This window comes from Petaurus breviceps, unplaced genomic scaffold, assembly GCF_028583685.1.
Source record: "Petaurus breviceps papuanus isolate PSGF00001 unplaced genomic scaffold, PetGlider_PUasm1.0 90537, whole genome shotgun sequence".
NCBI lineage: Eukaryota > Metazoa > Chordata > Mammalia > Diprotodontia > Petauridae > Petaurus > Petaurus breviceps.
In genome coordinates this window covers 1-12,644 of record NW_027187271.1, presented here as the reverse complement: position 1 = coordinate 12,644, position 12,644 = coordinate 1, and the positions used below count along the sequence as shown (strand labels likewise).

At 48.1% G+C, this 12,644-nt stretch overlaps 2 protein-coding genes across 5 annotated transcripts; one reads left to right on the top strand and one right to left on the bottom strand.

Moving 5' to 3' along the window:
• The first annotated feature begins 399 nt into the window (after positions 1–399).
• ACADVL (acyl-CoA dehydrogenase very long chain) lies at positions 400–8,160 on the top strand. Of its 4 annotated transcripts, none has more exons than XM_069063138.1 (20): positions 400–601; positions 815–881; positions 1,246–1,314; positions 1,428–1,500; positions 1,595–1,659; positions 2,631–2,765; positions 3,474–3,618; positions 4,005–4,134; positions 4,279–4,404; positions 4,752–4,950; positions 5,606–5,710; positions 6,310–6,396; positions 6,552–6,614; positions 6,766–6,867; positions 6,957–7,054; positions 7,141–7,213; positions 7,312–7,384; positions 7,463–7,535; positions 7,622–7,697; positions 7,781–8,160. In XM_069063138.1, exons 1-20 carry the CDS (start codon positions 540–542, stop codon positions 7,919–7,921), a joined length of 1,962 nt encoding a protein of 653 aa, XP_068919239.1. In that variant the 5' UTR covers positions 400–539; the 3' UTR covers positions 7,922–8,160. The 4 variants fall into 4 exon arrangements, 3 of the variants coding, with proteins under 3 accessions (XP_068919239.1, XP_068919238.1, XP_068919237.1); XM_069063137.1 differs by having other exon boundaries at positions 1,246–1,317; XR_011163375.1 differs by lacking the exon at positions 7,312–7,384 and having other exon boundaries at positions 1,246–1,317; positions 7,781–7,920.
• Positions 8,161–8,248: 88 nt separating this feature from the next.
• Positions 8,249–12,638, bottom strand: DVL2 (dishevelled segment polarity protein 2). Its single transcript, XM_069063140.1, has 12 exons — positions 12,611–12,638; positions 12,290–12,425; positions 12,081–12,171; positions 11,809–11,878; positions 11,512–11,651; positions 11,349–11,425; positions 10,982–11,049; positions 10,614–10,742; positions 10,291–10,422; positions 10,027–10,206; positions 9,345–9,563; positions 8,249–9,204 (listed from the first exon to the last, which is right to left on the bottom strand). The coding sequence occupies exons 2-12, from the start codon at positions 12,295–12,297 to the stop codon at positions 8,774–8,776; spliced, it is 1,545 nt and encodes a 514-aa protein (XP_068919241.1). The 5' UTR covers positions 12,298–12,425; positions 12,611–12,638; the 3' UTR covers positions 8,249–8,773.
• Between the last annotated feature and the right edge of the window lie 6 nt (positions 12,639–12,644).

The following is a 12,644-nucleotide window of genomic DNA, read 5'->3' as shown; positions in this document are numbered from 1 at the left end:
GTGAATGGGGAAAGAGATCAAGGCAAGAGACTGAATATAAAACACATCTGACCAGGTCTTTCAGACAAGATCACTATAAGCCTAGATTTACTCTTCTCATCTCCAACCAGCTAGGATATCCTCTCTCAGTTCTAAACTACATCCCTCTAATTTTAGCTTTTTTCCCTTCTCTCCAGCCCCCATCCCTCCCCATTCCATTTCATCCTCTCCTGCCCTTGCAAGACATAGATCTGGATCTCAATGGAAAACTGAGAGAAGGCGACCAAGGGGGTACACTTGAATCCAATGTTAAGGCAAGAAGAGCCCAGGGGGAATGGGGAAAGGATCTAAGGACCACACATCCCAGCCTGCCTTTGGTGCAATAAGCCCCACCCACCTCCCCCAGTTGTATTATGGGTGATGAGTCAGGGGTAGGGCAGGGCAGGGGCTGGGCAAATCTATGTAGCGGGAGGGGGAGGAGAAGTGGAAGGTCAGAGTCGAGAGAGGTCTTGCGTTTGGGAGGCACAGGCCAGGCAGGAGGCACTGAGCAGGAGGTTAAGATGCAGGCTTTGGGAATGGTCCACAGAGTGGGGCTCCAGATGCTGAGGCAAGGGAGGGCCAGGTGAGTGATGGGGGTACAGGGGATCTGGGGAAGGTGGGGCAGGAACAGAGCAGCAGGAAGGTCTCCTCCATCTAATATTCTCTTGGCTCCTGGTTCTGAGGAGCTTCGGGGGAGGGGAATGAAGCCTTAGCATGGTACAAGAGTGGCAGCTGGGAATTTGGGGGGAATAGGGTAAAGGGGTAAAAAAGCTAATCACCCTGTCCCCTTGCCCAGTCCCCAGAGCCGTTATTCACTTTTGGGTATGAAGGTTGCTCGTAACTACACTGACAGGGCCACAGAGGTAAGCTTGGAGGGTGTGCTGGGTGTGCTGGGCTAGGTGGGGCTGGGTGAGAGGTTGGGGGCTCCCCCTGGCTGCCTGTTGGAATCAAACTGCTCTTCCGAATCACCTGCTCCTGTATGTGGCCATGAAATTAGGGGAAAGGTCATGGGAGAAGACATTAGGATAAAGGTTACAGAACCTACTTTGCTGAACCTATCCCTTCTTAGAAACTCTCCTCCTTGCCTTTGGAACCCTCTAATCTTCTAGTTCCCCCTTCATAGGGACACAGATCTAGAGTTAGTAGGCCTCTCAGAGGCCACTGCTTCCTTATTCCCTATTCTCCATTCCTGTCCCTACAGCTCATTCATCCTTCCCTTTTCCATAGGTGGTACCAGACAAAACAGGTTCAGGTTCCTCAACAGATTTAACAGAGGACAAAGATAGTACCAATGAGGTAGTAGGTACCACCTGAGTTGAGTGATGTGGGGGGACTGGGGCTAGTAAGGGGGGAATATTTCCCTTTCTTCCATTCAACTTCCTGACATTTCCCCTTTCTTCCTGTCCTAGGAGTCCAAGTCATTTGCTGTAGGGATGTTTAAAGGACAACTTAATACAGAACAGGTGTTTCCATACCCTTCAGGTAGACTGTGTTCCTCTGGTAGGTTTTGGGTAGAGGTAAAAGGTCAGCTTTCTTAGGGTGATGTCCAATCTAACTGATCCTCTGATCTTCCTAGTGCTGAAGGAGGAGCAGATGCAGTTACTGAAAGAGCTAGTGGGGCCTGTGTCTCGATTCTTTGAGGTGAGGGCTGTGGATGGGGATGGATAGATGGTGGTTAGGTCAATTGAGGGGAGGGTGGTTGCCATCATATTTTTATTAGTGACTTACACAAAGGCTAAAGATGACATGCTTACCAAATTTGTGGATAAGTTGAATTGAGGAGATACAGCTGACACTGAATAACAGAATGAAGATCCAATAAGTTAACAGGCTGGAAAGAGGGCCTAAATCTAGGATGACATTTCAGAGAGAAAATTATTACATCCCACAGTTGGTTCAAAGAATCAGCTTCATGAGGATAGGATGAAGGAAGCGTGACTAGAAACAGTTTGTATGAAAAAGATCTGAGGGCTTTGGTTGACTACAAGTTCAGTACTAGTTACCAGGGGAATATGGTGGTCAAGACCAAATCTGATCATAAGATAGAAGAGTAGGAAACATAACATCCAGAACCAGGGAAGCCCTGCTGTGCTCTACTCTAAGTCAGTCCACATCTGGAATTTACTGTTTAATCCAAGATGCTGTGTTTTAGGAGGGACATTGACAAGCTCTAGCTTATATAACCAGAAGATGGTGAATGGGAAAGGGGGTGGGGGTTAGAAGGGTAGGGGTTAGAAGGACAGGAAACTATATCATAAAAATATAGTTGAAGAAAATAGGGATGGTTAATTGCCAGAAGAGATTTCTTTGAGGGGCAGGGGGACACATAATGGCTGTCTTCAATTTGTCATTATGCTAAACTTGACAAGCATCAACAAAAATAAACATTTCCAGATATAATGAACAGAAAAGGAGGATTTATATGCGAAACTGCAAATCTCTGTTACATGTAGCATGTTTTTATAAGTCTGTAGAAAAGTTAGCATGTTACATATGCCAGGGATGTTGTTGGAGGGCATTCTGGTATACAAGTCTGGGTTGGCCTAGATAACTTCTGAGACCTTCTCCAATGTTTAAGATTTTGTGATCTTGTGTTTTTCTCTTATATGTAGGAGGTGAATGATCCTGCCAAGAATGACAGCTTAGAAACGGTGGAGGACTCCACCATGCAAGGTCTAAAGGAATTGGGAGTTTTTGGGCTCCAAGTGCCTTCTGAGCTGGGTGGTGTGGGACTTTGCAACACCCAGGTAAGACTTTCTACCCCATCCCATACCCAACTTTAAGGCAGAGCCTCCCATTCCCTGACTCCTCCATATCTATAACCTTTTCTCTTCTGTGCCTCTAAAGACTGCCATACAGTCTTACAGACAGCTTTTCTTTCCATATGCCTTCTTTATTTCCTAAGGGGAGACTCTCCTTCAGAAGGAGCTTAGTGAGGCCTGAGTGTCCTTACCCTTGAGACAAGATGCTGAGAGAGGATGGTTAATAGGGAGCATGATGCCTGGAAATGGTCTAGTAATGCAGAAGTTCATAACCTGAAGCAGAGGGAAGAGGGCCCTCCCATAGCTGCCCTTCCCTCTTTGCTCTCCTCAGTGCCCTAAACCTAACTTCTTTTCCTTAGGTTCCTTCTTAGCCTAGAGTCTCAGTTTTAGCTAAGATCATAGGATCATAGGTTTTGAACTGGGAAGGACTCGAGTTCCCTTTTCCCAACCCTTTCCGGGTATCCCCAGGCCTCTAGATCCAGACTGAGACTCTTCTCAGAAGCCTCATCTCCCTATTCATTCTGGCCCCTCCAACTAGCTTTAAGCATACTTTCACAAGTGTGGACCAAATCAGATTCATCTTCTACCTACCCCTTGTGGCCTGGCTACTCTGGGTTGGGGGGACAAGATATATAATCTTTGGTTACTGGTCCCCGCCAAACCTAAGCTAAGGCCCAGTCACTTTCCTCCCAGTATGCCCGCCTGGTGGAGATTGTAGGGATGCATGACCTTGCTGTGGGCATTGTTCTGGGGGCCCATCAGTCCATCGGTTTCAAAGGTATTCTGCTCTTTGGCACTGATGCCCAGAAGAAGAAATATCTCCCCAAATTGGCATCTGGTAGGTGAAGCCAACAGAAGGGTTCAAAATTTGTTCAGCTGGAATCAGAGTTTTAATAGCCTTTCCCAGAGCTTGCTACCACAGACAGCCAGGGACTTATCTTTGGGGTGGAGGAGGGGATCAGTGGGATTTGAAGGGGTCAAAGGTTGGATATTACTAGAGAAAGAATTCTGGGTAGCAAGAGGGTACATAGGACTGTTGGCAGTTTGGTAGTAATGCTAAACCATCGGTGACTGCTAGGAAGAACTAAAGTTACTGGGAAAGGATGAGGGACTTGATGAGGGAGTTATTGGGGGTCAGGGCTGGTGACTAAGGGCATGTTGGGATTTGGAGTGGGGTTGTATGGTCCTTTTTCCATAATGACCTCTCTCCTCCTCCCCTGACAGGAGAGAACTTGGCAGCTTTTTGTCTAACAGAACCTTCGAGTGGTTCTGATGCAGCTTCCATTCGAACTACAGCTGTGCCCAGCTCCTGTGGAAAATACTATACCCTAAATGGCAGCAAGCTCTGGATTAGGTGGTTAACCCCATCTTCTTTGGCTAGGCCCCTTATCTCTCTCCTCCCCTGTGTTATACTGTACCTGGCTTCCCTCTTCCCTTGGATCCTCTCTCTCCATCTACTACCTTTATCCTGATCCTATGCCTTCCCACCCTTCCACAGTAATGGGGGTCTGGCAGAGATCTTCACAGTATTTGCCAAGACACCATTGAAGGATGCATCCAGTGGGGCAGTGAAGGAAAAGATCACAGCTTTTGTGGTAGAAAGGAGTTTTGGAGGAGTCACTAAGTAAGTGTGTTGGGGTGGAGGGTGGGGGGAGGGCAGGAGAAGGGGGAAAGGGACAGGGTTGTGAAAATAAAACCTAATGGGACCAGGACTAGTTTCTCCTTTCAAGTATGCTGGAAGATGTAGTTTCAGCACAATATTAAGTCACCAGGATAGGTAGGCTGGAGCTGTCTCTTCAACATGCTGAGAACCAATACCTTTTACCCAGCTCCATCACCAGTCTCTTTCTCAGAGTTATAAAGTTCAGTCCCTTTTATGCAAGGGTCTATATATAGTTTTGTCCCCACAAGATGGTTCCCCTACTCTTTCTAATCTGTTACTTCCCATTTTCCCATTCCATACCCATGTAGTGGACCTGGTGAGAAGAAGATGGGAATCAAGGCTTCCAACACAGCAGAGGTGTACTTTGATGGGGTGCAAGTGCCTACAGAGAATGTGCTGGGAGAACTTGGAGGAGGCTTCAAGGTTGCAATGCATATCCTCAACAATGGAAGGTTTGGCATGGCCGCTGCCCTTGCTGGTACCATGAAGGGCATCATTGCTAAAGCAGTAAGTCCCCTGGCATCCATGGCCAATTTTTTGTCTCTTCAAGTCTGTCAAAATGTTGCTTTTAGGTCTAATTTGAATAGATCTTTCCGATAATCCTGTCCTATCCTACAATTCTCTATCCTTTAGTGGTCCTTTACTCCCAATTCTGCCCTGCCTCAAGGGCCCAAGTGCCTAGAACCAGCTCTAGCTTTCTTGTGTGTGACTGAATGAAGCTTTAGCATGAAGGGGAAGGGGAAATAATTAGCATTTCTATAGCACCTAGCATGTCCAGGCAGTGTGCTAAACACTTTTATAAATATCCCATTTGATCTCATAAGAACCCTGAGAGGCAGATACTATTATGATCTCCATTTTACAATTAAGGAAATTGAGGCAGACAGAGTATCTGAGGCTGGATTTGAACTCAAGTCTTCCTGACTCCAGGTCCAGTATTCTATTCATTGTGCTGCCCACTGTATCTATATGCCTTGACCACCATAGTGAGAGACTTTCTGCCTGTTCACAAGATCTCATCCCTTAATCTTCTGGTTTGGAGGAATAAGAGTGGACAGGTCCAGAGAAGGGACAGAATGAGACTTGGGACAGAGACTAATGTTCTTGGGTGTGTATATGTAATTGTTCTCTAGGATTCTAGTGTACCATGTCTTTGCCCTAGGTGGACCATGCTGCCAATCGCATCCAATTTGGGGACAAAATCCATAACTTTGGGTTGATCCAGGAGAAGCTGGCTCATATGGCTGTACTGCAGTATGTGACTGAGGTGAGAGGATTTCTCTCTCAAAGATTTCAGGGCATCTACCTCTTCCCTTCCTGGAACACTGGGTTAGCTAGCCTTAGCCATCCCTTAGACCAGCATCCTGCATTATGCCAAGAATTAGAATTGGATTTGCTGAGTATAGAGAGGCTAAAGGTAGATAAGATTGTCCTTCATGGATTGATCCCCTCCCATTTTAGAAAGTCACGGACAAGAATTTAAGACAGGCTTTTGCAATGGTGAGAGGCCCTGATTCTGTAAACTTGTTTTATCCTGATGTGCAGACTGATGAGATGGTGACTCTACACCTGAGAGGGGTGTGCCTTTCACTAGAACCTTGGTTTTCTTCCTTTGGAAGTTAAATACAATTCTCAATAAGCCCTGGTATGCCGATTTATATGGGTCTAAAATTGCCTACTACCCTTCAGAATTATAATTTGGCTTGTCCCCAGACATGGGAAAGACTCGTGTTTTTTTTTAATGGGGTTTATTTATTTGCTGGGGCTGGGGGGAGGGGGGAGTCGATGGGTTAAATATTGTTTGGTTTGGGAATTTCAGAGATGAACCTAGTCTCTTCTCTCCCATCCCCAACCTTATTGTCTCAGTCCATGGCTTACATGGTGAGCTCCAACATGGACCAGGGCTTTAAGGACTTCCAGATAGAGGCAGCCATCAGCAAAATCTTTGGCTCGGTGAGTCTGAGATGTGCTGGTTGAGGAGCAATGGAAGGGAGGGGAAAAGAGTGCTGAGATGGATGTGAAGGCTGGGTTAGCAGGGCAAAAGTACGGGATGGGCAGAGGTAGGGTGTAACCGGCTCTGCCCCCATCTTTGTTGTCTCTATCCTCAGGAATCGGCATGGAAAGTGACAGATGAGTGTATCCAGATCATGGGTGGCATGGGCTTCATGAAGGTGGACATTCCTGACTCATCCTATAGGGGTCTATGGGTGGAGATGGCCTGAAGCCATGACCAGGCCCTGACTGTGGACAAGTTGGGTGGTTCTAGGGGTGGGAGGAAATGGTCCTCAGCATTCTGACACTGCCCCATTTTCTTGTCTCTAGGAACCAGGTGTAGAAAGGGTGCTTCGAGATCTTCGTATCTTCCGGATCTTTGAAGGGACAAATGACATTCTGAGGCTGTTTGTGGCCCTTCAGGGCTGTATGGTGAGAGAGGATAGACTTGAGGAGAAGAGGTAGTGCAGTGGTCTAAATGTAGGGTCTTGTTACTATATTTCCCCTTCCACCCCAAACAGGACAAGGGAAAGGAACTCACTAGTCTTGGTAAGGCTTTGAAAAATCCTTTTGGAAATGCTGGCCTTCTGCTAGGAGAGGCAGGGAAGCAGTTCAGGCGGTAAGGAGGTGGAACTCAGCTGAAGGTAATAGGGGGGAGGCTAGGGACTTGAGAAGTTAAGTTGCCTTACACTATCCTTCCTGCAGCCGGACAGGTCTAGGCAGTGGCCTAAGTCTGAGCGGGCTGGTCCACCCAACGCTGAGTCGGAGTAGTGAGTTGGTGAGTAGGGGACTTAAGGTAGAGGGATGATAATGGTGGGGAACTTGGGGGTATGTGTGCAGCCCTCTCACCTCTTATGCATCTTCCCCCACCTCTAGACAGTAGGAGCTTTGGAACAATTTGCCACAGTGGTAGAAGCCAAGTTGATAAAGTACAAGAAGGAGATTATCAGTAAGACACAAAGACTATTCCCCCAATCCCCTCTAAGTGCCCTTGTCTTTCCACAAACTTCTTCTATCTCCCCTCCAGATGAGCAATTCCTCCTGCATCGACTGGCAGACAGCGCCATTGACCTCTATGCCATGGTGGTTGTACTTTCCAGGTAAGAAGAGGCCAGCCAAGTCTGGGGCATGGCGTAAGGTGGGCCTATTCTATTCTATCTTTCTTATCATCTCTCTCACACTTCAGGGCCTCCCGCTCTCTGAGTGAGGGCCACCCCACAGCCCAACATGAGAAGATGCTCTGTGACACCTGGTGTATAGAGGTATGTGAGGGCTGAGGGTTGCAGAACAGGGGTTAGGAAAAGAACAATAACCGTTCCCTCTTTATCCCTATGTTTTCTTCTAGGCAGCAGCCCGGGTTCAGGAGAGCATGGCCAGTCTGCATTCAGACCCCAAACAGCACCAGCTCTTTCGCAATTTTAAGAGCATCTCTCAGGCACTGGTGGAAAAGGGAGGTGTGGTTCACAGCAACCCCCTTGGCTTCTGAACATTCTCAACCTTTCTCACACTACCCTATATGTGCCTTTTCTTTGGCCAAAGCCAGGTTTCTCATTTTATCCCTACCTCACACCAGTCAGGCCCTTGAGGGGATGGCTTTGAAGGATCTGAAGTGACCAGGCCTATATATTTCCTCTTAGTAGGGAGGGGCTTAAAAATATCTACTTCTGCCTTGACAATGGGTGAATTTCTCCTCTACCAAAAAGTAAAGATTTTTAACATGGAAAATCTTGTGTGAGATGTCTCTCCAAATCCCATTCCCTTCTTGAAGCTAGAGATCTGTCTTATCAAGAAAATGGCCACAACCAATAGGAAATTCCCATCTATTGCTTTATTTAGGGTCTCATACACAAAAGTCTAAAATAAATAGCAATATAGGCAACTATGGAGCCCTTGTTTGGGGCTCCTGAATTCTAAAGGCAGGTAGAAATTGGGTCCCTTCAACATCCCAACCCTTTCCTACTCCCCAACCATTAGGGTAAAGACAAAGAAGATGAGGAGGGATTGTCACAGGGCTACTTCATTTGAGAAAAAAATATCTTTTTTAAGTATCAAAAAGTATAAGAAAATGTATCTTTTCCCCCATCCCCCCCTAAAAAAGTTTATTATAGAAAATCTCCTGTAACCCAATGAAGAGGGTCAGATCAGGCACTGCTGGTGGTAACAACTCCTTGGCTGGGTTAAGTCACAAAAACACATGTTGGACCTGATGATGTCCAATGAATGGCAAAAATGAGTCTTGGCTATAGAAATGTGAGGAAGAAGGGCTACTCACATGCTAGGAATTAAAATCAAGACACAGATAGTATAAGAAAATTCTGGTCAAGTTATAGAAAAAGTCCTACATCACATCCACAAAAAATTCACTAGGGTTGCCCATGGCCAGGTGGAAGCTCTGTCGGCTGGCAGTTAGCTCAGGGGGCACAGAACCCAGGTCACGAACAGGAGGTGCTCCAGGAGGCTGAACTGCTGGGGGTGGTGGAGGAGGCATCATAACCACCATCATGGGGTTGTATGGTAAAGCCACACCAGGGGGCGGCCCATAGGGATGGAGATTAGGGTGAGAACGAAGGCTACTGCCACCACCGCCTAGTCCCCTGGGTGGAGGGGGGGTGGCATCCCCAGAGTCACCCCCCCAGTGGAGGCTGCCACCACGGCTTGATGGCTCTGATTCACTACCACTGCCTGACTTGGACTCTGGGCCCCGATCTTCTGGTCTCCCAGTCCGTCCTATTCCCCCATCACTTCGTGTAGACCCACTGCTCCGGCTTCCTGGGAAGAAGGGTGAGAATACTTGGAATACTCACAGAAACACTGTGAATGTTCCCCTTGTAGTCCCATCTATACTTGTTATCTAGCTCCCTCGGTTCTATCTACCCAGCCACCCCAAGCCCACTTGATTTGCAACTTACCCTCACTGTGTTGGCTGCCAGCACTGCCCCCTCCATAGCTGTAGGATGAGAGCTCATGGTAAGGGGGGGGCTGGGGGCTGTAGGGATGTGGGGCTGGGTACTGGTAGGAGAAAGTAGGCAGCAGGGGCCAGGGTGTGGCCCCAGGCAGGGGAGCCAGTGTGTCCTGGTCAGAAGCTCCACTTGATCCATCATTATCATTCAGAGACAGGTTCACAAGGTCTGAAGGGAGGGAGAGAATACCCTGGTTCAAGAATCAAAGATCTTCAGCCTCTGTGCTAGGGAGAGCTGATTTTTCAAGGGCATCTTAGAACTGTTATGGCTGGGACCAAAGGAGGAGGATTGTTTTGCAAGTCCAAGTTTCTTAAGGCCCCTTTTGACAGGGGAAGAATTGGTTTTCATAGGATTTAGAGCTGGAAAGGATCTTATTTTTAGAAACAAGGAAACTGGCCTAATAATTTACACCTGGTCAGACAGGATTGCCTTAGCAGAGCTGGGATTCAAACCTAGGCCTGTGTGTCCAACATTCCATTTGCCCTATACATTTATATCTCCCCCAACACTGAATCAGAGAGAGTGAGGCTTGTGGTCTGTCTGTGAGGGATAAAAGTCGAGTCAGGGCTTCTCAATCAGGGAGGGTTGAAGGCTCCCAGGTTGGGAAGTGGGAAAGGAAGGAATGTCTTACAGCTTTCACAGCCCCCACTGAGGTCCCCGAAGACATAGTAACACTGTTCAGAAAAGGTGATCTTGTTGACAGTATGCCGGATGAGGCCTGCCTTGAGCAACCCACTGGCATATTTCCTGGCTTCCCGACGCTCAGGGAACCCCTCCACATGGTGGTAAAGCCAATCCACCACATCTGAGCCTATTGCAGACAAGGAAACAGAAGGGTATTACAAAGGGATTCCCCAGCTAGCCTTAGCCCTACCCTCATTTTAGCTCTCCTTACCCAGAAAGGCATTGGGGATAGTTATCTTGAGCCACATTCGGTCTCGGACCTCCAACCCAGACTCAGGAGCTGCCATGGCCTTGGTCACAGATGCCATGTCTGTGTGTATAGAGAGACTACGCCCTTCACACCCTGAGGAAAAAAATGTGCTCACTGAGGACAAGGAACAGGACCCAGGACCCACCTCTCCTGGGACGAAGTAAGTCAGGAGAACATGAGGTGGCCTTGCTAAGCCAAGGGCCATTCTATCCTTCAGGGAGCTCTGGGATCCAGGCCTTGTCTCCCCTTGTTGAGGAGGACAGCACCACAGAGTAGGGCCTTACCATCAGGCAGGGAAGAGCCCGAGGTTATGGTGCTCATGGAAGAAGAGCCTGGGTAGGCAGGGAAGGCCCCAGTGAGTGCTGCTGAATGAGAGACCCAGGCAGCAGGATCAATAGGCTGGATTGGCTCATCTGTCGGAGGTGGGGGGTTGGGGGGTTGGGAATGAAGAATACAACAGAAAATCAGAATTTGATCATTTCACTTTCCAGCCCCAGGCATTTGACCTACCTCCCCTTTGAGTATATATATCTCACAACTCCTCAACTTCCTTTTTCTTCAAAGACCTAGGATCCTTCTAGTTCTCCCTATCTCCCTAAGCCTCTGTTTTTTATGCCCTCCCCCTACCTCCAAAACACAAGAGATAACTCACTTCGAGGGAGTGTGAAGTAGGCCTGAGGTGAGGGATCCCAGCACTTGGCCACTGTTAACACAATGGGGCTGTAAGGGAGGAAGGGCTGCTCAACAGTAGGCTGGATGATAGTGTCATGGAAGGACAGAACATGAGATAGGGCAGGTGAGAGAGGTGCTAGAATGGGAAATTCGAACAAATGGATAAGGGAAGAAAGGAAGACTTTAGGAGAATGGGATATTGAAAGAGGAAGGAGGAAGAGGAAAAATGAGGTGGGGGAAGGAAAGGCCAGGTGGGCAGAAAGGGGAAAGGAGCCAGAGGTAAGAGAAGTACCACAGGAATAAAGCTAGAAGATACAAATAGTGTGAGGTCTGGTGCTTTGCCTCACCCAGGCTTGTGCACAATCTCTCTCAGTACCCGTACAGCATCATCATTACTCATGTTCTCAAAGTTCATGTCATTCACCTGGGGAGGGAGGTATCAAGAGAATCAAGGTGAGAGGGAGGCTGAAGGCCCCAAGGAAGGGGGAAAACCTGTGCTACTATGCACACCTGCAGTAGCATGTCCCCTGGTTCAATTCGCCCATCTGCAGCCACAGCACCACCCTTCATGATGGAGCCAATGTAGATGCCGCCATCGCCACGTTCATTGCTTTGGCCAACAATGGAGATGCCCAGGAAATTGTACTTCTCTGTGGAGGCATTTTGTTTGGCAGTTTGATTCCCTATCCCCTAGAGACTCAGATGAACAAGCCCCAATAAACCACCACTACTTAAGTCCCAGCAATCTGCTTCCCATACATGACCTCCTCCCATCCTACAGACCCAGGCTTCCAACTGCCCCCATACCCATATTGAGTGTGACCGTGATGATATTGAGAGACATGGTGGAATCCGTTACACTGCTGAAGGATGAGGTCTGCAGTGGGGAGGAAATAAGCACAGTGAGGAAGTTTCATTCCCTTCTGGAACTGAGGTGTCCAGCTCTATCATCGTTATCCCTATTCCCTTCTCCCCTCCCATTTCACCAGGTCTTCTGCAGACCCAGTTTCTCCAAGATTTTCCAGTTCTACCCATTAGTTTCCCTCAGAGACTCCCTCAGAGGTGTCTGGCCACATCACCCTCTCCAGTCGAGGTGGTCGCTGTTTCCTCCTTCGACGGTGTCTCTTTAGGAGTCGGGAGGCACTGCTCTGCTCTGTGGAGCTACTGAACCTAATAGGGATAATGTGGGCAAAAAAGAAGAAGTGGAAAGAGGAATCACATCAGCTTCAGTTGAGGAGGGAAGCAGGGAGTGTGAGGGCAGAATAGGAAAGGAAGATATAAGACACACCTGCTCATGGTATCATCCTCATCTGAATCTCCCAGGCTGGTATTCTCCAGCTCACTAGTTAGTAGGGTAGAGGAGCTCTCATAACCAGCCAGGTGTCTCTCTAGGCGGGAAGAACCACTAGGCCGATGGCCCCCACCTACAAAGATATAGGCATATAGGGAGCTGGAGGGGAGATTCTGCTCCATGGAGATCCAAAGTCTAGCATCCTGGGTCCCTGGTTCTCTCTTCCCCACCTATTCCTATTCCCTCTGGTGCCCAGACGTACATACTGCACAAACCATGACCCCTTTTCTCAGAATTTAGGAGTATGATCGCCCTTACCAACATGATCAATGCTCTCTCTCCTCCTGGACCG

What these genes read in the sequence shown, in the direction of transcription:
- ACADVL (XM_069063137.1), top strand. Translation starts at nt 540, where the DNA reads ATGCAGGCTTTGGGAATGGTCCACAGAGTGGGGCTCCAGATGCTGAGG. An exon ending in ACACTGACAGGGCCACAGAG is followed by an intron (nt 882 to 1,245) that starts GTAAGCTTGGAG and finishes CCTTTTCCATAG; the next exon opens with GTGGTACCAGACAAAACAGG. An exon ending in TGGGACTTTGCAACACCCAG is followed by an intron (nt 2,766 to 3,473) that starts GTAAGACTTTCT and finishes CTTTCCTCCCAG; the next exon opens with TATGCCCGCCTGGTGGAGAT.
- DVL2 (XM_069063140.1), bottom strand. An exon ending in GACCACCTCGACTGGAGAGG is followed by an intron (nt 11,879 to 12,080) that starts GTGATGTGGCCA and finishes TCCCCACTGCAG; the next exon opens with ACCTCATCCTTCAGCAGTGT. An exon ending in CAGTGGGGGCTGTGAAAGCT is followed by an intron (nt 9,564 to 10,026) that starts GTAAGACATTCC and finishes CCCTCCCTTCAG; the next exon opens with ACCTTGTGAACCTGTCTCTG.